We start from the raw sequence: 23,854 nt of genomic DNA on the forward strand, positions 1-23,854 counted from the left end.
CACTCAGCTTTGCAAAGATGCAAACCACACCTCTATCATGCCCCAGGCGAAACATCCGATCCTCAAAAAAGCAATTTTTGATTATAGCTGCGTCAACCAAACGCACACAAAACCATATCATTGTGAAGACAAAACGGAACAAATAAAAGGGAACAAAGGACGGACAAAAAAACTACCCGGGAGGTGGTACCCAGGCGCGAGACAAAGGGGTTGTCGGTAACAAACCGAAGAACCGACCGAAAACGAAAAAGGGGGGGTATCCTAATTAGCGGGGGGAACATTCCGACTTGATCTCAACGCTCATCCTCGACGAGCAAGAAAAAAGCGCACTCTAAGCAACCCGCTTCCTCTTCCCCACCGCAGCGGCGCCAACCTTCTTTGCAATCTTGCTCACGCGTCCCGACGCATAATCGAACTTCAGAAAAACATCGCGCAGGCCGGTAGGTTCCCGGCCGAGTTTGATGAGCCGGGTTTCTTCGGACTGGGCTGTGCGGGGAGGAATACACAATGGGTTGGTTAGTTGATGGACGATGGGAACGGGGGAGGAATTCTTGCAGGACGTACCGTAATCACCCTCCAAAAACCGCATCAGCAGCTCGCTATCGTCCGACGAGAGGATGGCGTCGCCGACTAGGGTTTGGTACGTTGCCGCTGTGGCTGATTCCGGGGCTGATGGTGGGGGTGGGGGTAAGGGGTTGCTGTCGAGCTGCATTGTGTCTGTATTTGATGGTTGTTGGTATGCGTGTTCGTGGTGGACGGGGGGTGGGTTCCATGGTTGGGGTTGGTGTGGGGGTGGGAGTTGGGGCGAGATGGAAGGTGTGGAGTCTGTGCGGGGCTTTTTGTAGGCTGTGATGCGGATGAGAGGTGTGTAAGTATCTCCCGAGATTTAGGGGGCGACTGTTGAAGGAAGAACATACCTTGAACAGGCGCATCACCCTCATACGACGACATCCCGCTGCTTCTCCTCCGTCCATCCCCCGGAACAACAGTATCACTCGCAACGGCAACATCCACCGCATCCATCGCCTCCTTCCTCACACGGTCGGCTTCCTGCGCCGCCCGGTTCCTCTCATCAATTTTCCGTTGCCGTTCGGCCGCGACGGCGTCGATCCGCGCTTTGCGTTCGATCTCAGCCTGTTCTTTTTGTCGCTGGAGTTCTTCCTTCTGGCGGATCTTCTCGAGTCGTTTTTCTTCGCGTTCTTGTTGTTTGCGTTCTTTTTCTTGTTTTGTTTCGAGTTCTTTGCGTTCTTTTGCTAGTCTCTTTTCTATGAGCGATGACGGGAAAACGAGGATGAGTATCTGGTGTTCAAAACGAGGATAGGTTGCTGTCAAGGTAGCATCTAACGTACCCTCGGCCTCCTTCTTCTTCGCCTCATTCGCCGCTCTTTCCTGCTCAACGATGTCATTGACAGACAACGTGTTGGTCTTCGTGTGTCGCATTAGGCCCTTCTTCGTGGACGTGGTACTTGCGCGCCGTGTACCGTAAGCAGCGTCCTTCATCTTATTGGCACGGTTCTTGAGCATCCATGCCGGAGGAGCGGGTGCGCCAGGGGCGCTGGGAGTGGTTGCTGAATGAGGATTCGGAGAGTTTGGGCTCACTAAAATGAGGAATACGGATCATTGTAAGTGGGAATGAACGATCGGGTGTTCGACGCTTCATTGCATTGGGTAACATACCATCTTCAGGAGAACCGACGACCAAATCCGAAGTGACGATGTGTCCAGCAAGGCCGCCATCCGAGTTGAAGCCTCTCGATTGTGATTCTTGTGGGTATACAGCCCTCAAAACTCGGTTCTTCAGGGCAATGATCTCTGGGGAACCGAAGCGACCGTCCAGGGTTTCAACTGGGAGACATCAAAAGAGGGCATATAAGTAAAAGAATACTTTGAAACCTCAACGGCGGGTGGGAGGGAAAAAACTTACGAAGCTTCTGTGTTTCCTCATACGATGCCCGCTGATCCGCAAGGGATTGTGTTTGACGGTCGTTGAGATATTGCTTGCCGGAGAGGATATTACCGAAGGCGCTGAGTGCTCGTACATATTCATCGGTGTCTTGTTGGGCGAGTTGAATGATCTGAAGAGAAGATGGAAAAGAGAATGTAGTTTAGCAGGGAAGTACTTTGTATACGTTGGTGGATGAGACGTTGCTACAGACAGTGGATCAAGCCATTGTGCTCACGCCATCAACTTCCTGCACCCATGTCGACTGGCCAGCAACATATATTGCATGGAGGGATCGAATGGGATCCCTCTCCATTCTCTCACGATTCGGCGCTCAACGATGATTCCCTTCCCGTCCATGCATACCCTTTCCCCTCGATCTCTGTGCCCACCGATGACACCTGCACAGCTTCCCACACTTCTTTTCTTGTGCCACGCCCTCCCACACGTCTGGACGAAAGAAAGACGGAAATGCCAATCCTTTTTACAAGGATGGATTCAACTATTCTCTCAAACGGACGGTGCCCAAGCAGTCACAGAGGTGTATGTACATTATATGTATAGCAGGGTGTATATTCACTCGGGTGTATAGGTGCCTGGTACTCCTCCCACATCCAACCTCTCCCAATTTTCCCACCGGTTCCGACCAATCCACGCGCTTGCAACCTGCATGATTCTTCACGTCGAGAAAAAAACACTCACCTGTTGGGTCAGGGAACTAGTTAGGGAAGTGGAGTCGGCTTCGAAAGCGTTCGTGGGCAAGCTCAGCACGGTCAGGAAGTATCCTGCACGCTCGAGAGCCTGCCCTTCTTGCTTAGCGGCGGGCCAGAGGTCGTGAATCAATTGGTGTAGGGCGTCCCTGGTCAAGAGAAGCTCGGTGCTCCAAGGCTTGCGCAGTGAGGCCAGGAAGCGGTCCAGCCTCTCCTGTGAGTGTGGGAACGGTGTTGCGGAAGTCATCTGTCTAGTTACTATCCGGTCTCTCACTTTTGCCTCTTTTCTTTCTCAGGAACCGATGGGGAGTTTTACGTAGTCTGAGGGGAAGTGTTGCCTCACTGCGCTCCTTTTATCCTCGCTCTTGCTTGTTGCCCTTTCCCTTGCTTGCAATGCTTGGTCCGTCGATGACAGGGGACAGTTACGCGAGGACAGTGACTGCGCCTCTTCTCAAATGCATGCACATGCCCCGTGATGAGTCAGCAGCGAGGGAAATGCGTTTGTTCGGAACTTCAAACACGCCCCATGTCCACGAAGGAGTCCAGGAGGTCCAGGATGGCCAGAATGAGTCAAAAGCTCGCTCGCAACTAGGCCCATCCCCACCAGACGCAAGCGACTCTCCTGCGCCAACAGGTATACCAATTCGCCGCCACCTATTTCACATGCTCCAATCCTGACTCGCCTAACTGCCCCCTGTCTGCTAGCATCTCACAGAAAAAAGGGTGCCGGTGCCGATGCGGTCGGGGCGCGGGGTGCCGTGGGCGAGGATGGTGGAGACGAGGGAGAGGTATTGATATTCGAGGTGGGAGGTTGGGGTTGGGAGGTACGGATTTGGGAAGGGATGGGGGAGGGCGAGTGGGAGTAGGGGAAGGGGAAGGCGGGGGGTGAAGCTGCGGTGGACTGCATTTTGGACGTTGGAGGTTGAGCGGTGAGGTGGGCGGTGAGGGGGAGGGGTGGCGTTGCGGTACCGGCCAACATTGCCCCTCTTCGCCCCGCCATCCTTCCGCTTCTCCCTCGCCAACAACACCCTCCCCCTCCTCACAACCAAACGCGTCGCCCTCCGCGTCGTGTTTGAGGAACTCATGTTTTTCATCCGTGGACAGACGGATGCGACGGTTTCGAGCGGGACGGCAGCTAAGATATGGGATGGGAACGGGAGTCACGCGGCGCTGGATGCACGCGGGTTAACGCATCGACGGGAGGGCAATCTCGGGCCTGTCTAAGTGGCGGCATTTCGGGGCTCGCTATGTGGACTGCGATATCTCGTACGAAGGACAGGGCATGGACCAACTGAAAGAGGTTGTAAAGCTGATCATGGAACGTCCCACCGACCGCCGGATCCTGTTCTCGGCATGCAACCCGACCGCCGTGGGGCGATATGGCCCTCCCGCGTTGCCATTTCATCGCCCAGTTCTTTGTCACTTTACCGGAAAACAACGGCACCGACACGCAACAGAAACCCCGCCTATCCTGCCAGCTCTACCAACGCTCGCAGTTGGTTCTTAGATGATAGTGATGTTGGTTTGAGACGCAGTTGCAGCAGTTGGTCCAGAAAGATGTTGGGTCGGAAAGCCTGAAAAGCGTCCCGACGTTCCAAGAAGCAACCCGTCATCATGTGGAATTTGCCCCTTTTGCCCAACGCACCTCAAAACGCCAAGACATACAAACTTCTCGTAAGCTTGGCGGTGCATCCAAAAGCTTTCAAGATAGGTACATATATAAACGAAAAGAGGAGCCGATTGCAATTCCCGGATGAGATGCAAGGAAAGGCCTTCCGAACAAGATCTATGTTTGATATAGATACATCGAGTCCCACTACATGTGAACTTCCCGTAGCCTGCTCATCATCCGACCTCAACCGATACCATCGATGCCATCCTAAGCAAGATTCAGACCCCTTCTTCGCACCAAAATTGCTGTCTGAGGGAAACATGAAAGCTTTCATTCAATCTGATACAACCACAAACTGACGGCGGACAGCAATCGTTCAGTCAGAACGTCTTGCCCCGCTGTCCGTAGCTCATTTACCAGTCCAGTTTCCCCAGATCTTCCATTTCCCCCTCGCTTTTCCCACCCGGTTCCTCCGAAGTCAACCAATTCGATCATATCTCCATGTCAAACAAATCGTCCTTCTCGTCCTTCTGTGCCTTTGGCGGAGCGGGCTTTGTATCTGCCGCCTTCACCGGCTTTTGCTGTTCTGTAGAGCCGGCCGCTTTTGGAAGGGCGACCTTCGTTATGCCAGGAATGTAAGCGAGGCCTCGTGGTGACTTTTGGGAGAGAGGAGAGCGACTCAGATTCATGAGTGCATCCTTTGTGTAGATGATGCGTGTTCCACCTGACAAGAGAGATTGTGTGTCAGACCCCGTCCATGAACTACAATAACATTGCAGGCAGGCCGTTCTTAACAAACGCCTAGGACCCACCTGGAGTGGTTCCAAAGATGGTTCCTCCGGGAGTGGTGCCATAGTCGTGAGGTGGCTTTTCCCCCGGGCCAGCGTGACGCACTGGCATCGGCACAGAGGGAGTGGGTGGAGAGAGATATCCGTTGCCAGATGTCATGTTTTCGTTTTGTTTTGCTTTTCGTATGCAGAAGGTTCAAACTAGAGTTCAAGGTTTGGTTGAATGGAGCAGAGCTGATTGGAAGCGCTGTGCGATATGGTTTGAGCTTTTCAGGCGAAGCTGGAGCGGGAAGGCGGACGTTTGGGGTTTAAGTTATGCCCTTTTGAGAAAGAGTGATTTTCTCACGGACCTGTGTGCCGTTGTTGTCCAAGGGAACGAAGCTGGACCAAAGTTACTGTCCTATAATAGCGCTGCGGAAGGCGGTTGCGGGGGTGTGGAGACTGACAGAATGTATCCCACCCTCGTGACAGTTTCGAGTGGGATCTCCCTGTGACTCTGCCGATGACTGACTGACTTCATGTGCGGCGCAGGGGTGGCGTCGACGGGGCTTGCGCGGCTACATGCACACCCCCCCCCCCCTCAACTCTCCCTCTTGCGAGTTTCTTCCTGCTACAATTGACTGGACTTGAAGGCAGGCACCACTGCAGGAACGACACGCAGCATAGGGACCCCCCACGCTGAGACTAGTGGTCGGATCAATACCCCCACGGCAGCGCCATATCAACGACACATCTCGGTCCGGGTCGGGCGACACTTTTCTTCAGAATGTCGAAAGATCAACCACAACAACAAGAGGAGCCTTTCACCTCCGAAACCATGACACCTGCGCTGCTCGCCCATGCACAAAAGGCGCTGGATGCATGTCATCCGAATCTGGCCCGGAAGTTCCTCTTACGAGCATACAGCGTTTCGCCACAAAACCCCCACGTCCTCCTGCAGCTGGGTGTTGTAGAAATGGAGAGGATGAATGCAGCAGGGGAGGATGACGATCCGGAAGATGTAGCTGATGAAGAGGAGCGGGACCTGGATACAGAGACGAGAGTGCATAACTGCGCTATCCGGGCAAGAGAGTACTTTTTGGAGGCTGTGCGGCTGTGGGGTGAAGCCGGGTGGGTCGTTGACGAGATCTATGAGGCACACCTTTATCTGGGCCAGCTAAGCGCCGGAAAGGTAGCGCTCGAGTACTACGATTCGGCAGCGAACTTGCTGTCTGTCGCTCTGCAAAAAGCCGGGGTAGATACCATGAAAGCAACGCCCGCCGTGTCAACATCAGCAGCGACATCCCTCCTCCTCCGCAAACTGTCCAACGCCCTGTGCTCAATGGCCGAAATCTACATGACAGACTGCTGCGATTTCGAAGAGGCCGAATCGAAGTGTCAATCATACGCCCAGCGCGCCACCGAGATAGACCCGCAGAACCCAGAAGCACATCAAACCCTCGCCTCAGTCCGCATGTCGCAATGCCGACCAGACGATGCGCGCAAGTCCCTAGAGACGAGCATGGACATCTGGATCAACAGCATTCCTCAACCAATACTCGCATCCGAACAACAACAACAAGCCTCATCATCATCATCACCATCACACCCCACACCACCAGCAATCCCACCCTACCCCGCCCGCATCAACCTCACCAAACTCCTCCTCGAACTCTCCATGCACGACCGGGCCCTCGCCGTCCTCAAAACCATCGAAGAAGAAAACGACGAGGACCTCGAACTGTGGTACCTCTACGGATACTGCCTGTACCGCATGGGCGGCGGACGCGGGGCCGTGCCGCAGGACGGCGATTACGATAACGACGATCTCGACAGCGATGTGGCCGGCCCCGCCGTTGAGGTGGCCGACGACCGCAAGAAGGAGCTGTGGAATGAAGCCGCGGAATGTTTTGAGCATTTCATGCAGCTTTATGAACGGCTGGCGGAGATGAGGAAGGAGGCGATGGCTGCTGACGGGGAGGGGATGGATGATGGGGACGGCGAGGGGAATGAGAACGAGGAAGAGATGTATACGCATGCTGTGCACCTGCTGCGGTCGGAGATAGAACCGTTTTTGGGGGGTGAGGAGGAGGGTGGGATGGATGTCGACGGCGGGGAGGATGCAATGGATGTCTAGAATGGTGTAGAACTTGTTCGGTCCGCTGTGCCTGCCTTCACGTCCCTCGTGGTGTTCCGATGTACGTGGCGGGACCGCTGTAAATTATTCCATGTATAGATGTTTCTGACGCACTTAATCATTATGAATCCCCCACAACTTGTTTGCGTGTTCCCGAGCATGTTTCCAGGTGCTGCACATGCAGCTCAATGGAATGTATGCAGACCCCGACAGCGCGACTCCAATCCAGGTGAACAGCGAAAATGTATCGGTGTTGTCAGAGGAGAGTAGAATGTGTAACATCACGATGGCAAGGACATTATCGCCAAGTAAAGGCAGTTTAGATGGAGTGTTCCCTGCATGCAGACCGAGGATGGATCTCTTCCCGTGCCATAGTGGCGGACACGCCTATATATTATATACGGTGCGAGCCGCTTGTGAGTGACAGATGGGAACGGCGCATTTGACACCTGATGGGTCTATCGCACGCAATCCGATGCAGACCATTCAATGTGGACAAACGCATACGGGCATTCCCACATTTCAGGCTTGCTGGCACATCTGAACGGCCACAAGCCATCCCCACTGACCCAATGCGATCCCTTCACTTCGCTCTCATAAGTCTTCAGATTGTTATCTTGTGTACAGTACGGCACTCGCGGATCGAAGGTGCCAGAAACCAGAAGTGACCCATCGTTGCGGCGGGGCAGTCCTAGCCGCTTGTTCCTCCGCCTCCGCTCCCCCGTGTCCGCCCACAGGAACTCCACGCATCCGCCTGTCCCTCCTCCCGGGGGTCGAACTGGAAGCAAAATAGAAAGATGACGCCCCCATATGTTGTCGCGCTGCCACACCCGTATGTGTCGATCTCCCCCCTCTCGAGCCCTCGCACTCTCCTGTCTGCTTGGAACGGCTGTTATCCGTATTCCTCCCCTGCTGCGCTTCTCCATGCATCCCGTCGCTTCTCCTGCCACCCCATCCGGGAGAAACCGGAATGTCCCTTACCTGGCCTCACGGGTCGGGGCTTAGATAAGCCTGACGCACGGTGGAATGACACGTCCCGAAAGCTGCCGAGACCCTCCGTGGATCGAACACGCCGCCGGTACAGACGGCCCCCACAGATGCCTTGTAGCGGTCGATGGCCTGGCGAGGATGAGCCAGACGTCGTCCGGGAGGGGGTTCAAGCCGCATTGCGAACATGCTGTGGGCTTCGAGCGTCGGTCGACCGGTGCGCGAGGTGTGGCTGATCGTGCGGATGGCAATCGGAGCACGGATTGGTCCCCTGCGGCCGAGGTCCGGAACCAGCGAGACGCTGGCAGGGACAACGCAGCGGTTACAGCTTCTTTTGAGGCGAGCAAATGTGTTCAAGGAGAGTGCAGCCAGGTGAGTGTGAGGAGGCACGAAGGAGGGCGGCAGGAGGGAGCGGAGAGTGACGGGAACGCGAGACGCGTCAGCAGGAACGGCCCTCCTTGCAACGCGATTCTCCTCTCAGATGCGGATCGCCCTCGGAAAACGACCGGAAAACGATTGGGAGACCCACCAGGGGAAGAGCGGGGGCAGCTGGACGAACTGCACATGCACACGGGGTACGTCAGAAGGCGCGCGATCATCAGGTTGGACCGGCTCTGGGTGCATACGGCTACGCCGGCTGGAAACGTCTGCATGAGCTTTTTTTCGAGGCTCGGTTTTCATCGCGGTCGAGGGATATCCTATGGTGCTGGCCGGTATAGCAGGTTGTAAAAAAATGGTTGAAAGGCGTGAATATGTAGGGGAGACGAACTGGATGTTTGATTGTGGATGATGCTGAAGGTTCTTGGTTGAACCTGAGGTTGAGATGTTGATGAAAGTTTTCGTTGATCCAAGTGTTGGGCCTATGTCTTTTCCAAACTACGAACATGAAACTTGAACCCAAACAACACCTAAACCCCGCAACGAACTACATGCCATATACAAACATGTCAAAAAATCAGAATAGGTTCATCCCCAGCCGCTTCACTCATCCCCCACATACGCCGCTCTTCCCCATGCCCTCCTCGATCTCCCCCTTGCAAAACCCCCCTCCAGCATCAACACACGCCACCCTCACGCCCCCGCCCTCGACCCCCACCCCCAATCATCCCCCACCCGCCCCTCCGACTCCCTATCATTCAACGCAGTCAACGTCGCCACCCTACGGATAGTCGACGCAAAGAGCACTCCGCCTTCAAATACCGTGTCGGTAAATGTGTCGCCGGACTCGGGTGATGAAGAGGAGTATGAAGGCGGTTGAAATGTAGAAGCGGACGCAGCGGGTCGGCTGCTGGAAAGTGGGGGAATAAGGAATAAAATGCGGTCGCCTTATGGGAATATGTAGTGAAGAAGACTCTCACCTGTGTTTGAACGGTAACGCAAACCCCTCATCCACCTCCACGCCCCTCATTTCACGCCGTGTCGCTGCATACGCGTCTGTATACTCATCATCAGGCCGGTCCTTACGCCTGCCGCCTCCCATGGGTCGAAAGAGCGCAATTAGGAGAAGCATGTGGATGGTGAGTGCAGGCGTTACTCCAAGGGTGTCGCCGACGTGGTTTGGCAGCATCGTCGCAAGGGTGCATGTGAATGCTCCGACTTTGAATCGGTGAAAGGGTTATCGAAGGAGAAAGTGGACATTATCCGCGCGGGAAACGGAAACTTACCGAGAACGAAAGGTAATACGCGTTTTTGGCGCGAGGGTATGATAGCTGAGACCAGCAGCGCGAGGAGTGTGGTGCCGATGATTGCGAGATACACCATCGCGTCCCTAACCTTCCCTACATAACCGCCATTCATGAGCCCCAGTCCAAGTCCCCCAAAAAGAGAACACCGAAACACCATCACCCACCATGCAAAACCCCAAGCAACCCCGCAAAAGGCCTCAAAACGCCCGTCACCTCCCTCCACCGCTCATTCGCCACCTCACTCGCGTCCAACAACGCCTCGATCTGTTTCGCCGACCGCGTCGATAGCGTCTCCAGGTTGGATTCCGCGCGGGCGAAGGAAGTGTTTAGGGCGTGGGCAAATGTGTCATGGGAGTCCTGGAAGGAGAGGAGGTTCGCGTGCATTGTGGATTGGATGGCGAGGTTGCGGGACATTGTTTGGTTCAAGTCTGCCAGGCCATCGGTCGTGCTCGACAACATGTCAACTTGATGCTCATACAGGTCGCTGACGGTCCTCATAAGCCCCGTGATCATCTGCGCATGATTGTTGAGCAGTCTGCCTAATTCCTCGTCCGATCGAGCTAAATGCGTGTCCAGTTGTGTGATATCCTGAATCTCCCAAGTTTATCTCGTGTCGAAGCGCAAAAAGAATTGGGGATATTCCCCCGTACCTCAAGCATGGCTTTAGATTTCTCCAGCAAGGCGTCCCCGAGACTCGTCGTTTGGGCTTTCAAATCCAGCATATGAGCGATCGTCGCGTCCTCCTGCTCCAAGATTTTACCGACGGTGCCTTCTACGCGTTTCAGCGACGTTTCCATCGTTTGCATACTCTGGATGAGACAGGTATAGAGATTACTGATCACATCAGATGCCGGGCCATGTCGGTCTCAATGATTTACTTCCGAGACGACATTTGCACCAGTTTCCAACAGATCCGAGAGGGACCGCGTGTCGCTGAGCACCACCTCCACGACGTCGCGAGCTTCCGTCTGCATGGAAAGCACGTCCTGGATGGAAGATAGCGACTCGTCGATCTTGGCGTTTAGATCCCGTGTCGTTTCCGCCGTGCGTTTACTGGACACCTTCAAATTCAGCACTCAAATCAGTCAAGGACGACAGCCGACCCGGTCAAATGCAATTCACACCCACCTCAATCTCCCCCGCCCTCTCCACCAACACCCTCTGCAACCCCTCCAACGCACTCAACCGCCCCATCTCATCGCCGTGCCACACTTTCATCTCCCTGCGGTGTTTGACGAGCAGGCGGAGGTTGGTGATTTGTTGGAGGGTGACGTTTTCGAAGAGTTGGGATATGTGCGATTGGTGGGATTCGTATTGGATTGCGAAGCATATGTTGACTGGGAGCGGTGCAATGGGTTAGCATCCTTCTTGAGTTCATACAGCGCGACGGTTTAGTGTGCTTACCAACTTCGCGGAGGTAGCCGGAGTAGGAGGTCCAGAGTTGTGGGACGTGGGAGAGCATCCTGAGACAGGGTGAACGCAAAGCATGAGGCCCATGTGCATGAGATGCCGCCACACAGCTTCCCGCAGTACATACTCAACGCAACCATAAACATCTGTCTGATAACTCTCCGCCTGGCAGCTTGCAGGAATCGGGATGTTTCCCGTGGCTATCTCGCACAGCGTCAAGTCCACGGCGTCTGAAGTCCTCAAATCGCAAATTCAGCATTCGATGTTGACGCAATCCGCAGAAATCACATCGCCGCTTACATCGAACCTTCTCTATCTCATGCACATGCAGCATCTCACATCCTTTCTTCACACTCGCTACAGCATGCTTGAAACAACCGCCTGGTTTGGATTCGTATAGCTGTAGTTTGCCTGGATGGAAGGGTGAGAAACGTTAGGGCTTACCACTCTGGGTTTGTTGAGGGAATTCAGAAGATTTGCTCTCATACTTCCAGCCTGTTCAATGGCAAGCCGTGCTTCCCGTGTGAGATGGCCACGGAAGGCAACGTCAAGCATATCTGGCGGGAATCACATATCAGTACAAACCAATCAAATTTCCCACGCGCTCAGAGAAAGAGTTTCATACCCTCAACATCCTCCCCCCTGCCCTCCCCCTCCCCACTGCCCATAAACCGGTCACCACCCTCAAACCCATACCCCAGGCGTCCATTCACCCGCCCAACTCCTTCTTTGGCACCGTTACGGAACCACGAGGCGGTGGTTGGGGGCGGGACGGTGAGGCTCAGCAGCGTGAGGAGGATGGGCATGTAGGGGATCGTCCTGCGCCGACACAGCATTCTAGCGGACCTCTTCGAAGCGGCGTATTAGGGTCGACGTATCAGATTTGACCTTTGCTTGGTGGAGTGATTCTGAAGTGTAGCGGAGATGTGTTGAAGATGGTGGAAAGGTTGGAAGTTGGAGAAGTTGGGAGCTCAGCAAATGGCGCGACTTGTGCCGTTCCGTTGACAGCACTGTCGATTTTGGGCTCAAAGTCAGAACAACTGAAATCCACACCTTATGCAGCCTGGGATGGGCTTTCCAGAAACCATATGGCAATGTGAGCAGCAGCAATATGGGCATGGGTCGCATGCCCTGAGGCGCGGCTAGGGTCATGAATGTCTTAGAGCTCCCGATGTGCTAGAGTCAAGGCGGCGAACTGGATCCAGCATCGTTTTGACATCCGCCTTCGAGGTGCCTTACTCCACTAGTATGTATCGGCTCGAAATTGTAGAACGGAATTGGCATTTCGCCGCGGTCGATAGGCCATAAAACGATGTCCATGTCTGTCTTTCATCCCACGCCCGAGACGGATGCGGAGGTAGGTGAAAAGGTCTGGAAGTTTCTTGCGCTCACACGCTTTGCATGTCAGTTTTGGAAAGCTCCCAAAAGCATCGAAACGCAAATACGAATACGTGTAACTCTATCGTATTGTGTGCTTGGCTTACGACGTCATATGACAATCATCCGCCGTGCCAAGGGCGTCGCCAAGTCGCTAAGGTTCACCTTACGGAACGCAATGTAATATAACCCAATCGAGACCGATCGAGAATGATTTTGCGGATGTGTTCCATGGCAGGGTAGTGAATTTTAGGTTCCCTGTGTCGGAGGGGCGAGTCGAATCCGTGAGGGCTATTATTATTCCCTACATTATTCTTAGCAGACGGGGGATGTGATGACCAAAGGGATTTGATTTTGGTTTAGGTGTTACAATGGCGACCCGCAGGGAGTCCGTAGTTAGTAGTGGGGTTGTTCTGGGAGCATATAGCAGAGCTGGACGAGCAGGTGTAGCCCGTCTTGTCGTGGTGACGCTCCAACGAGAGTCTGGAGAGAATCTGGAGCGAGTATTTGAGAGAGAGACTGGGTGTTTCAACTGCGAAGGTATGGCGGTCACTACTACTCTGTCTCCCCTCGGAGGTGCACGGAGGGGGGGGGCGAGCGTGTCGAAGGGCGGGCAACAACCAATTCAATCATGAAATTACTCTTGGAGAAGGAGGAGGAGGAGGGACGCTCGCTCGCTCTCGGACCAGGACCCCATTGCGACTGGACTCTCTGAGTCTCTGGACTGGACACACTCACTTCTTATCCACCACCTCACTCTGTTTCCCTCACACTGACCTTTGCCTTTACCTTCTCAGAAAAACTTGCTGTTCGCTTGCTATCGTTTTGAAATTAACCCCGTTTTCATGGACCCTGAACACTTCCCGTTCCTTTGCTGCCACACTCCCTCCTCACAACGTATCGGCGTGCCTGTGACGCTTTGGTCGGAACGACTGAAGCGCATTCCCAACCGCCGACCGTCCTTGAACACGTCAACCAACGCTACTCCAGCAACTGAGGCCTCCGCGCAATGACCTTCACGTCAAAAGGGCGGGCACCAGCGTCCGTCCTTCTGGCAGCAGCTGCTGGCCTCTGTGTCCTATCCTTCACCCAAGCTGTAGCAATAAGAGCACCCCTCCCAGACGTAAGCAGCAACATCGCCCAACACCTCAGTGTCGCCGCCGCAGCCCCATCCTCCCCCGCCGACTGCCCCTGCTCCGACTCCTGCTCCGACTCCTCCGGCTACATCACCCACAAACACATCACAGCACCCATCGCAGACGCAATCATCGCAATATCCTACTGGGCCATCCCGATCGAGCTCGCCTTCTTTGTTGTGCGATTGCCCAACATTACGACGTATCAGAAGGCGGTGGGAGCGCTTTTTATTTGTTTTATTATGCTATGTGGGGTCGGACATCTGTTGGATGCGTTGAGGGCACCTGTGACGTTGGTGATACTGGATCGGTACCTTACGGCGTTCATTTCGGCGGTAACTGCGATTCTCTCTCCGCAGGTAAGCGAGTGAGCCGCCCGACCGTACGAAGGGCATTGGTTCGCTCTGGGTGACCGAGCGGTAGCGAGCAAGGTCGATCAGAGCGAACGCCTTCTCGAGCGAAAGTGAGCGGCGAGTCACGTTGCGCCGACGGCGCAATACTCCCCTAGCTACGGTTGTCAGCGAGCCTCAGCGAGCGGTAGATCTTTTTGCGAACGAAGCGAGCACCACGTTGCGCCAAGGGCGCAAGATTGCCGTCACCATCCAATCAACTTTCGCTTCGCTCCCTCCGCTTCATGCATCGATTGGAGATCTGCGCGGTTTCGAACCTCGGCAGACTCGGCGGCTGACTGACTATCTTTTTTTTCTTTTTTTCAGGTCCTATCGTACAGCGTCGACGCCATCATCCAATTCAACCGCGAAGGGGCGCTGGTCGCCAAACAGCGGGACATGCTCGCCGACGCCCAAGCAATGGCACACATGGGCAACTGGGAGATAGAAGAACGCGAAAACGGGATGAAATGGCTCACCGCCAGCGAAGAATGGTTCCGGATCTTCGGCATCGCCGTCGACGACGACGACGAGCACACGATACCCTTCTGCCGATACCTCGCGTGTGTCGCTGAGGAGGACCGACAGAATGTGCTCAGCGCCGTGCATGAGGCGATTGAGCGTCTACAGCCGTATCATTTGATCCAGCGCGTGCATCGGGAGAGTGATGGGAAGGAGATTTTCATTAGGGGGTTTGGGAAGCCGGTGCTGGATGGGCAGAAGAGGGTGGTGGGGATGAGGGGGACGAGTCAGGATATTACCGCGGAGGTTATGCGGAATAGGGAGCTGACGAAGGCGAAGGAGCTGGCTCTTATTGAGAGTAAACATAAGGTGGGCCTACTAACGCTTGGCCTCATTTGGGTCTCGCAATGAACGGACTATCGCTGACACCGCCTTCTCTCATATCTGCAGGACACATTTTTGGCGACAATGGTGAGTGTTTTTTTCCGTACATGAGCAGTTGATCCCCGCTAGAGTACGCCTATTGAACGTCCCTCTATCCGTTGGCAGTCCCACGAACTTCGAACACCCTTAACATCCATCATCGGCCACGTCGAACTGATGGAAGAAACAACCCTCGACGAAATCCAACGCGAGTACAACGGCAACGCCAAACGCGCCGCTACAACCCTTCTCTCCCTCATCAACGATATCCTCGACTACTCGAAATTGCAGGCGGGGATGGTGGATCTCGAGTTGCGGACGGTGGAATTGAGTGAATTGTTGAGGGATGTGCATTGTATTGTGAAGGATCTGGGGAAGGATGTCAAGCTGAAGATTGATAGTTATGAGGGGCCGCCGGTCGTGGCGGATGCCATGCGGATTAGGCAGGTGTTGCTTAATCTTATCAGTAATGGGTTGAAGGTATGTTTGCGAGCTACATACAGTAGCTCGAGTTTCCGCGCTGTATGGCATGTACCCAATCAGTCTTGCTTTCCAGTTCACGATGCCAGGCGGCTATGTGCACGTCTCCAACAAGCACTACCGAGAAATGCCCGCGATACCAGCCATGCCCTTCCCTGGCATGAACGGGGTGAACGGCCAGACCGAGGCGTCGCCGCCGGTTGCGCGGGAGAATATCACGTTCACTGTGAGGGATAGTGGGATAGGGATGTCGCCGACGGCGCTGGCGAAGTTGTTTCATCCGTTTTGTCAGGCTGATGGTTCGTAGTTGGGTGATTCGTGCTGTTCGTATTAATGTGATGGCTGAATGTCGTTATTCCAGCATCAACAAGCCGACGCTTCGGCGGCACAGGTCTCGGCCTCTCCATCGTCAAAAAGCTCGTTAGCGCCATGGGCGGCGACGTCAAAGTCACCTCCAAAGAAGGCGAAGGCTCCACCTTCCTCATCAACTTTTCCTTCCCGCACGCCGACGTCGTCCAAACCGTCCAACACCTGCCCCCAATCACATCCACGCACCCACCCCGATTAACAACATCAAGAACAAACCCAAACCTCACCCTCCTCTCCCAGAAATCCCAGACCGCCCTCACGACCCCATTACCTCTCCTCCCCACCCCGCCCCCGCACGAACGACAACAACGACCTATCCGCATCCTCCTCGCAGAAGACAACCTCGTAACCCAAAAAATGGTCCTCCGGATGCTGCAAAAATACCACGTCGACACCGTCGACAACGGCCAGTTGGCGGTCGACCGCGTTCGCGAACACCCACCCTACGACATCCTCCTCTGCGACGTCAACATGCCCGTCATGGACGGTCTCGAGGCCGTCAAGCAAATCCGCCGCCTCGCGAAGGGCATGGATCTCTACATCGTCGGGCTGACCGCCAACGCGTTCAAGACGGATCGCGATGGGTGCTTCGATGCCGGGATGGATGATTTCCTGAGCAAGCCGTTCACCAAGGCGGCGTTACTGGGGGTCGTGGAGAAAGCCGTCGGCGAGCGGCGCCGGAAATTAGACGAGAAGGGCCATTTCTTGAGCGAGGAGAGTCTGTGGGTGCAGCAGCCGGGGGATGTGACCACCACCGCCGCGGTGGAACCGATGGTGAATGGGGTGCTGGCGAAATCGGCGACGTTGACGGGGGTGGGGAACCACAACCGAAGACCGAATTCCCGCCAGGCGACTCCGCCGCCGTTGTCGCCGTCGCCGTCCATACGCCAGACGACGCGGATTCCGATCACGAACGCGTCGCCGAACGCGTTGCCGTTGACGTTGCCGTTGGCATTGACCCCGCAGACGGCTGTGCCGACCCCGCAGCAGCAGCAGCACGGGTCGCCGACGGCGGAGGGATACGGACGTGAGAGACCCACCCACAGAAAGGAACCGCTGGCGACCGAGAAACAACCGTTTTTGACGAACGGTGAGGGGTGGAGCAACGACAGCACCGATTCGGTGGACCATCCATAAACTTTAGCAAGTCCCCCCCCCCCCCCCCCCCCTCCCCCCCGCATTGTGTGTGACGGGAACTCGATGACTGGAGTTCGGGGACCGGCGTATGGCCTCCAAGTCACATCACCCCTCCGGAAAAGTTCCCCCTGACGCGTGACGCAATATCTGGACACCCCGCAGGACCACTTTCCCCCCTCCTCGTGTGTTCATGTGTTAGACCTCCCACACTTCCCCTCCCCCTCTTTATTGCTGTGACAGTTTTTGGCTACTGTATCATGGACATCTTTTTTGTTGCCGTAGGTTTTGGAATATTTTGTTTATGGACTGTGAACATTGTATTTTTTAATTTGGTTGTGGTTCATTGGGCTTGTGTGTGGTTTGTTGGAGGGTGGGATCGGGTGGGGTGGGATAGAAATAATTTGGATTCAAGAAGGACAATGGACCCACTCTGAGTGTGTCAACGAAAAACCCCTCCCAAACCGTGATGCGAGTATGGGTCGACGGAGGAAAACGCGTCTTGCATAAGCGATACACCGGGGGGGTCCGGCATCCATCCCGGCGGATGTAAACCCAAACGGCCCTCCGTCGCTCCTTATCTTTCATCCTCATTCCTCTTCCTCACCCCTCGTCTCATTCTTCGCTCCCGCGGTCCCCATCTAGAAGTACGTAGGGACTCATCCTCCAGTGAATCGTGGTCTTCCCGCTCCCTTCAGCATAGGTTCCGCCCGACCATCAACCTTTCGTTGGAGACCCTCACGAACACCATCACAGACATCGCAAGTTGCTCAGGTGGGTGCTTAGGGCTCGCTCATACCAATAGAACAGCTGAACCGCAGCAAATTCGAGTTTCGACATGGGATACGCGTGGGTATGACGGGGGGCTTTTACTGGATTCACGTATTCGGCACTCGATCATGGGTTGGTTGTTTCTACGCGTCGTTCCGGCGGTCGAAATGGACACCGATTTTTCGGGCATTCACACCCCATCTTACATCGCAACAAAGGACTATGGGTATGTGCAGGTCGCACCCGCATGGTTTCCCCGTTAACAGGTAAGGGGCTTTTTGCGGATTTCTTTCATCGGCTGTGAGTTCCCACGCGTCAGTTTCGCGTTAGGCCCTCCGGTGTCCGCCATTTTCGACATCGGGTTGCCCAAGCTCTGTTCCTGAACGAAATACGCGAGATATGCAGTAAGATGGCGGGTTTTCTTCCATGGAGGGGACAGGACTATAAGGCTGTCATTTTCGGATCCCGACCTCGGATTGCTGATCGTCGGTCTTTTTTTTCACGCGTCGAAATTTTGGAGATGTCGCCACGAGGCTTATGGGAAGTTGGGTGCGGCCTGGCTGCCTGCCGCCCCCGCGCCACAGCCTCAAAGTTCAAGAGGGGAAGCGCCAGCGACGCACGGCATGTTCATTGTACCGAAGCAGCAGCCCGTTCAGTCGGGGGGGAACCATCAATTGAAGCAGCCGACGCTGGCTTTCCAGATGGCGCTTCGAAATCGCCATATGCGACGAGAGTGAGAATTGACGCGTCTTGCGGAGGAAGAACGCGTCTTACATAAGCGGAATGACTGCCTTTGAGCAGCAGCCCCCTTTTCCTCCCTCTGTTTTTCACCTCGTCCCGGCAAGCGTCACCTGCCAGTTCGATCGAACGCATACCCGCCGTTCCCTGCTACCATGCTCTTTTCACGGTCACGGATCTCGACTCGGGAATTTCGACGCACCCTCAATTGCAAATCACGAATGCGCTCATTGGCGACCCTATGGAGCGAGAGGGTCGAATATCACGTTCACGCACGCGTCAGTTTTGCGTCAAACATCGCAATTGTACACTTCGACCTGCCATGAGATCAACCATTTGCCAAAAAGTACAGTCACCTCGCAAAAGGCTGTTGCCCCTCTCTAATTGAAATCAATATTGGTCACTCACGTGAATTTGGCTTTGTGGCAGTCGCTGATTTATTTCATGGGGGGCCATAGCTTTATGCGAGGTGACTGTACCTTGGGCTACGTGAAATGACCAAACGGAATGCAACGCAAGGTGACTGGGTCCGCACCTACAAGAAGCAAGCTGTATCACGATGGGTACATCGTTCATTCACCCACATGTATCCAACCATACACCTACGACTTCACCCCCCGGCCTCGACGCTACACCCGGAGAAGCTCTTTTCCAGCCGTGACGGAAAGACGTAACACTTGTTTTTCGTTCGCTCCACTTCGACTTTATCGACAGATTTGACGCGTGACTTTCGCGTCAAGGCAACTCGATTGGATATCTTCGACGTGAGACCAGCGCCGACACTCAACTTTGAACTGCATCAACAAACAGTTGTAAGTCATCCTGTGAACAGAGAGGGGTTTTACGCTTTTCTTTCAACTTCCCGATGTAGATCTATAGAACCTCCATCGTCGGCGAATTTCACGCGTCAGTACTCAAGAAGCCCATGGCGTCCACCTGAGAAGGCTATGGCGTGAACTCCCGATGGCTCCCACACCTCGGCGACCTCGGCGACAAGGACAAAAGAATTGCCGGCCGCCTGGTGTCCCAATGTCTGGGCAGGTCAACTCCCGAATGGAAAATCATCGACCATCGAACCCGCGACCCTCAGCCCTGGTGGTGGTGGAACCAAGCGCAAAGGGATTGGTGACCTCGAAGCGAACCTTCGCCACATAGTACGCCACTGCCGCCAGCACCACTTCCGCGATAGCCACCCAGAACGTCGCCCACCATTACACGCTGGCCGACATGTACAGAATGTGAATGTCACGTAGAAAGTAGAACACAGAGTGGTTGGCACCGTTACTTACCGCATTCCTGCTGCCGAAATCCCCACAACAGCTTCACGAACAGTTGTCTTCCATCCGGAGGCGCCAAGTGGAAACCAAACCCACAACACTTCCAACAAAATGAGCGGAGCGAGTGGAAGGCAGGTCTCCTCCATGGAGGCACCGAGACGGCGCGGTCTTTTTGCATCCTGATTGATTTGAATTCACTGTCGTCGTTGAGGCTTTTACGCGTCAGTTTCGCGTCAAACTTCGGGAAATGCATAGTTCACTACGGAATTCTAGCGCAGGCAACTACAGTGCTGTTTACATGTACATACACTCAGCCTTCAGAAGCACGATGGCTCAGAGTAGAAGGTAAGGTTAAATCGAGAGTGTTTTTTTGGAAGTATTATACGAGTGTTGACAAGATTGGGGTGGTTTGGGTTGCACATCTCCGAAATTGCAAACAGTATCGTAATACGGACGGCGAAGACGGACACGGACACGGGTGCCGCAGAGTGACGATGGATAAATGCTCCCCGAACTGGATAACGACTTTGCACGCCAACTTCGTTCAGGAAGGTCACGTGCAGTCTTTGAAAATGGTAAGTTTTGGACGATGCCAACGCGGAATGTACGGAGCGCTAACCGAGGTGCATGCTGTAGATGCTGAAAAAGGCCGTCACCGGCTTGCTCTTCAAATCTCGCTCAAGGGAGTGCTGAAGGGCAAGGGGATCCCGAAATCCCGCCCTCGCCTAACCCAAATATCTGGACTGTGGGTGGACAATCCAAACAAGCCAAGAATGCTACCGGAAAAGCGTACGTTTGAGATCGGTGGGCCTAGGATCTGAGGAGGGGAGTCGGGGCGGCCTGACATCATCATAGAAGCTTCTCAACCCTAACAACAATGCCAAGCACGCCGGCTGGGCAGATGGCTCTTAGCACGTCCCAATCCCGCCATGGTACATTTTGCAGATCTTCGGGGACGAACATGGTAAATTGTGCGCTGGCAAAAATGCGGAACAACTCTGGGAACAAACTCTGCGGAACAACTCTGAATTTGGGACAGTTTTGCCCATTGAGCGGCGGCGGAGCCATAGGCTTCCTATTGGTTTTCTTTCGTGTTGTGCTGGACATCGACATTGATATGACAGTTTAGTACAGGAATTCAAACTCGGATGAGTTGGAAGTCTAAACTTCAAACTATCTCGTGGGCTTTGCGCAAGGCCGACGTGTATATGTACACGTAGTCCTGGGGATAGCTCACAAGGAACGCGTGTTAGGAAAAAATAAAATAAAAAACGCGTGTTGGATAAGCAGGACCGGAAACGTGCCTTCGGACATGCCATACATATACTGTACATACACCACCCTTCATCTTTTTCCACTCAGTGAAACGTAGGTATCAAACGCCGAGTATCCACATGCATTAATTTCCTTGACATTTCTCTGTCTGTGATCCGAGTTCAATAGGATCCCGGTTTTCCGTTTTTCGAATCAGCCAACGGCGTTTCAGGAGACTCCGTCACTCATCCCTCTGTTGTTTTGCACCCTCTGCGCCATGCCGCGCCATCCATCGCAACGCATATCCATTGGCGGTCTTGCCTTGCGCCCCAGTATCATGAACCTGAATGACACTGGTCGATGTCCGGTCTCGACTTCAAAAGTTTCGGACGGGACGCGTTCAGAGCAAACGCGTGGTTGCATAAGCAGCTTTTTCTGGCCAAAACCGCGTCCCAATATATACTGTACACATACCCGCTTGCTTTTATCATCACACGCACCTTCGCCATCTCACTTCGAATGGTTCCTCCGAACAGGTACGGCAACAGGAGTGGGAACAGGGGCAGGTACAGGTGCGGGAAAGGTTACGGGAACAGGTTACGGGAACAGGAACAGGAAAAAAAACCAACAAGAGGTACAAGAACAAAGACCAGGATGCTTATTTAGGAACGAGAACCGCGCGATGAGAACGACGACACTAAGCATTCGCAGACGGCGAGTGCCTTGTAATCATGGGACCGGAGCGGGCGCCGCTGGTATCTGGGAACAATAGTGAACAGTTGGGTACGATGGTAAAGGTGAACAGCGGATCACTCGTGATGCGCTCTCTTCATGGTTCAAGTAGTCCATTGTTATTATTTACAAAAAATTCCAGCAATCCGTTGGAAGTGAAAAATGTTCCTTTAGCTACGAAAAAACACTATTCTTAGGCCCCTCCTCCCCTCTCGAGACTGCCACTACCGCTTCCTAGCAGCCATGCTCCTCGTCACGCGCACCGGCGGTTCCACCGGCGCTGCAAGGGCGACAGCCCCATCACCGCCCGTCTTTGCACCTTTCCCCGCTTTCGCTTTGCTTCTAGTCTTAGCAGCCGCCTTTACTAGATTCTCATCGTCCGTCTCCCCGGCAGCCCCATCTACATTTTCATTGCCGATCTGCATATCCACGTCCTCATTCCCATTGTCCGTCTCCGCAGAGGTCGTCAACGCGTCCTTGACGGTCTTCTTCCTGCCTCTTGTAACCGGACGCTTGGTGGTCTCCCCATCCATTCTGTTCTCTTTCTCTGCAGCAGCGGCGGCGGCGGGTGCGTCCTGCCCGACATCTTCTGACGCCAAAGCACCATCGTCGTGAGTGGTCGATGCTGCCGCGTTGACGTTCTTCCTCCTGCCTCTCGTAACGGGGCGTGTGGTAGTCGTTTCGTCCGGTCTGTTTTCTTTCTCGGCGGCGGTGGGGACACGGATGGCTGGCTCCGTCGCTTCGTCGCGCTCGACATCCTCCAACGACGTCGCAGCCGCAGAGACAGGGACAGCCTTCTTCGTGCCCCCGCGTCTCGTCGGTGCCAGTGCGGTAAGTTTGTCATTTTTGCTCTCCATTGGCGCATCGCTCTTTTCCTCATCATTGTGGTGGACGGATTCTTCAGTCTCCTTGTCTGCGGCGGCTGCGGCGGCTGCGTCCGCCCCATCTTCGCCATCCTCGTCCTGGCTCACCGCCGCCGCAGGGGCAGCGGCCTTCCTCCTCCCCCGCGTCGTCCGTGCCGCTGTCGTCTTCTTGCTCTCCACATTCTCGTCAATGCGCTTGGAAGACTCCTCATCCTCTTTCTCTCCGGCGGCGTCGGAAGCCTCCGTGGACTCAAACTCCGCCCCGGTAGTCACATCGTCTGTCTTCAGCTCAGCAGCGGCAGCAGGTTCCGCTTTCTTCCTACCCCTGGTTGTCCGTACAGCTTTACCGTTCGTGCTTTTCGCTACACCCGCTCCTTTCTCATTCTCCGCATTGAACTCAGCGGAGTGTTCATTGTCGTTCTCCGTGGCGGTGGAAGTGGACGCGCTGGTCGCGCCGCCAGGTACATCGTCGACATCCACCTCCGTGCTCGAAGCAGCACCCGCGTCGGCGGCACCAGCTTGCACAGCTTTCTTCCGCCCCCGTGTCGTCCGTGCTAATACGGTAGCTTTCCCATGCGTGCTCTCCGCCAGTGCATCCCCGGTCTCCTCGTCGGCATTGCGGTTGACTGGTTCTTCATTCTCTTTCTCTGCGGTGGCGGTAGCTGAAACAGTGGCGGTAGACGATTCGGTCAGCTCCATTTCCGCGCTCAAAGGGACGGGTGCAGCCTTCTTCCTCCCCCTTGTCGTTCGTGCCGCGGTGGTCTTCTTGCTTTCCGTTATTTCCACCGTCTCCTCACCGCTCTGTTTATCGCTCTCAGTCGTCTGCTCAGCCACATCAGACACCTCGGCAACATCCCCCGGCCCCCCGTCTTCTAGAACTGACTGCTGCGTTTTCCGACCCCTCGTGACTCGCGACGCCGCGGGTTTCGTCTCTACATCACTCTCAACAACCGCCGTCGTGTCCCCGTCTTGCTTCCTCCCCCGCCGTGCCCTCGCCGACACAGCACCCTCATCAGAGGTCGGTTCCGCCGATGCGGTCCGCGAGGCAGCGACGCTCGTCTTGCCGCGGCGTGTTCGTTGCGCAACCGTGGTGTCGCTATCATCAGCAGCGAAATGGTGCTCACCGGCGGTCGGGTGGGGTAGCGACGCAGTAGCAAGAGCCTCAGGGTTGGTTAAGGCCGCGGTGTCGGTTGTGGGGT

General features: G+C 54.9%; 7 protein-coding genes across 7 annotated transcripts; 3 read left to right on the forward strand and 4 right to left on the reverse strand.

Annotated features, from left to right (window-relative positions):
* Nucleotides 1-100: 100 nt before the first annotated feature.
* EV422DRAFT_548595 (uncharacterized protein) lies at nucleotides 101-3,059 on the reverse strand. Its single transcript, XM_053071674.1, has 7 exons — nucleotides 2,645-3,059; nucleotides 1,925-2,075; nucleotides 1,678-1,845; nucleotides 1,350-1,598; nucleotides 918-1,265; nucleotides 565-846; nucleotides 101-486 (listed from the first exon to the last, which is right to left on the reverse strand). The coding sequence occupies exons 1-7, from the start codon at nucleotides 2,897-2,899 to the stop codon at nucleotides 332-334; spliced, it is 1,608 nt and encodes a 535-aa protein (XP_052920626.1). The 5' UTR covers nucleotides 2,900-3,059; the 3' UTR covers nucleotides 101-331.
* Nucleotides 3,060-4,333: 1,274 nt separating this feature from the next.
* EV422DRAFT_548599 (eukaryotic translation initiation factor 4E-binding protein 1) lies at nucleotides 4,334-5,483 on the reverse strand. The gene is made up of 2 exons (XM_053071675.1): nucleotides 5,077-5,483; nucleotides 4,334-4,988 (listed from the first exon to the last, which is right to left on the reverse strand). The coding sequence occupies exons 1-2, from the start codon at nucleotides 5,210-5,212 to the stop codon at nucleotides 4,756-4,758; spliced, it is 369 nt and encodes a 122-aa protein (XP_052920627.1). The 5' UTR covers nucleotides 5,213-5,483; the 3' UTR covers nucleotides 4,334-4,755.
* A 194-nt stretch (nucleotides 5,484-5,677) lies between these two features.
* On the forward strand, nucleotides 5,678-7,305 carry EV422DRAFT_548602 (uncharacterized protein). The gene has a single exon (XM_053071676.1). It carries the CDS (start codon nucleotides 5,819-5,821, stop codon nucleotides 7,166-7,168), a length of 1,350 nt encoding a protein of 449 aa, XP_052920628.1. The 5' UTR covers nucleotides 5,678-5,818; the 3' UTR covers nucleotides 7,169-7,305.
* Nucleotides 7,306-7,893: 588 nt separating this feature from the next.
* EV422DRAFT_347731 (uncharacterized protein) lies at nucleotides 7,894-8,993 on the forward strand. Its single transcript, XM_053066516.1, has one exon. It carries the CDS (start codon nucleotides 8,195-8,197, stop codon nucleotides 8,882-8,884), a length of 690 nt encoding a protein of 229 aa, XP_052920629.1. The 5' UTR covers nucleotides 7,894-8,194; the 3' UTR covers nucleotides 8,885-8,993.
* Nucleotides 8,994-9,585: 592 nt separating this feature from the next.
* On the reverse strand, nucleotides 9,586-10,529 carry EV422DRAFT_347770 (uncharacterized protein). Its single transcript, XM_053066519.1, has 2 exons — nucleotides 10,005-10,529; nucleotides 9,586-9,933 (listed from the first exon to the last, which is right to left on the reverse strand). Exons 1-2 carry the CDS (start codon nucleotides 10,351-10,353, stop codon nucleotides 9,686-9,688), a joined length of 597 nt encoding a protein of 198 aa, XP_052920630.1. The 5' UTR covers nucleotides 10,354-10,529; the 3' UTR covers nucleotides 9,586-9,685.
* A 200-nt stretch (nucleotides 10,530-10,729) lies between these two features.
* EV422DRAFT_347748 (uncharacterized protein) lies at nucleotides 10,730-12,196 on the reverse strand. Its single transcript, XM_053066517.1, has 6 exons — nucleotides 11,876-12,196; nucleotides 11,739-11,807; nucleotides 11,551-11,661; nucleotides 11,378-11,480; nucleotides 11,245-11,303; nucleotides 10,730-11,177 (listed from the first exon to the last, which is right to left on the reverse strand). Exons 1-6 carry the CDS (start codon nucleotides 12,084-12,086, stop codon nucleotides 10,948-10,950), a joined length of 783 nt encoding a protein of 260 aa, XP_052920631.1. The 5' UTR covers nucleotides 12,087-12,196; the 3' UTR covers nucleotides 10,730-10,947.
* Nucleotides 12,197-13,267: 1,071 nt separating this feature from the next.
* On the forward strand, nucleotides 13,268-17,040 carry EV422DRAFT_548620 (uncharacterized protein). The gene is made up of 6 exons (XM_053071677.1): nucleotides 13,268-14,122; nucleotides 14,480-14,983; nucleotides 15,065-15,085; nucleotides 15,164-15,517; nucleotides 15,594-15,816; nucleotides 15,879-17,040. The coding sequence occupies exons 1-6, from the start codon at nucleotides 13,637-13,639 to the stop codon at nucleotides 17,021-17,023; spliced, it is 2,733 nt and encodes a 910-aa protein (XP_052920632.1). The 5' UTR covers nucleotides 13,268-13,636; the 3' UTR covers nucleotides 17,024-17,040.
* Nucleotides 17,041-23,854: the final 6,814 nt, after the last annotated feature.

The sequence above is a fragment of the Fimicolochytrium jonesii genome (genome assembly GCF_025526975.1).
Source record: "Fimicolochytrium jonesii strain JEL569 chromosome Unknown EV422scaffold_48, whole genome shotgun sequence".
Taxonomy (NCBI): Eukaryota; Fungi; Chytridiomycota; class Chytridiomycetes; order Spizellomycetales; family Powellomycetaceae; genus Fimicolochytrium; species Fimicolochytrium jonesii.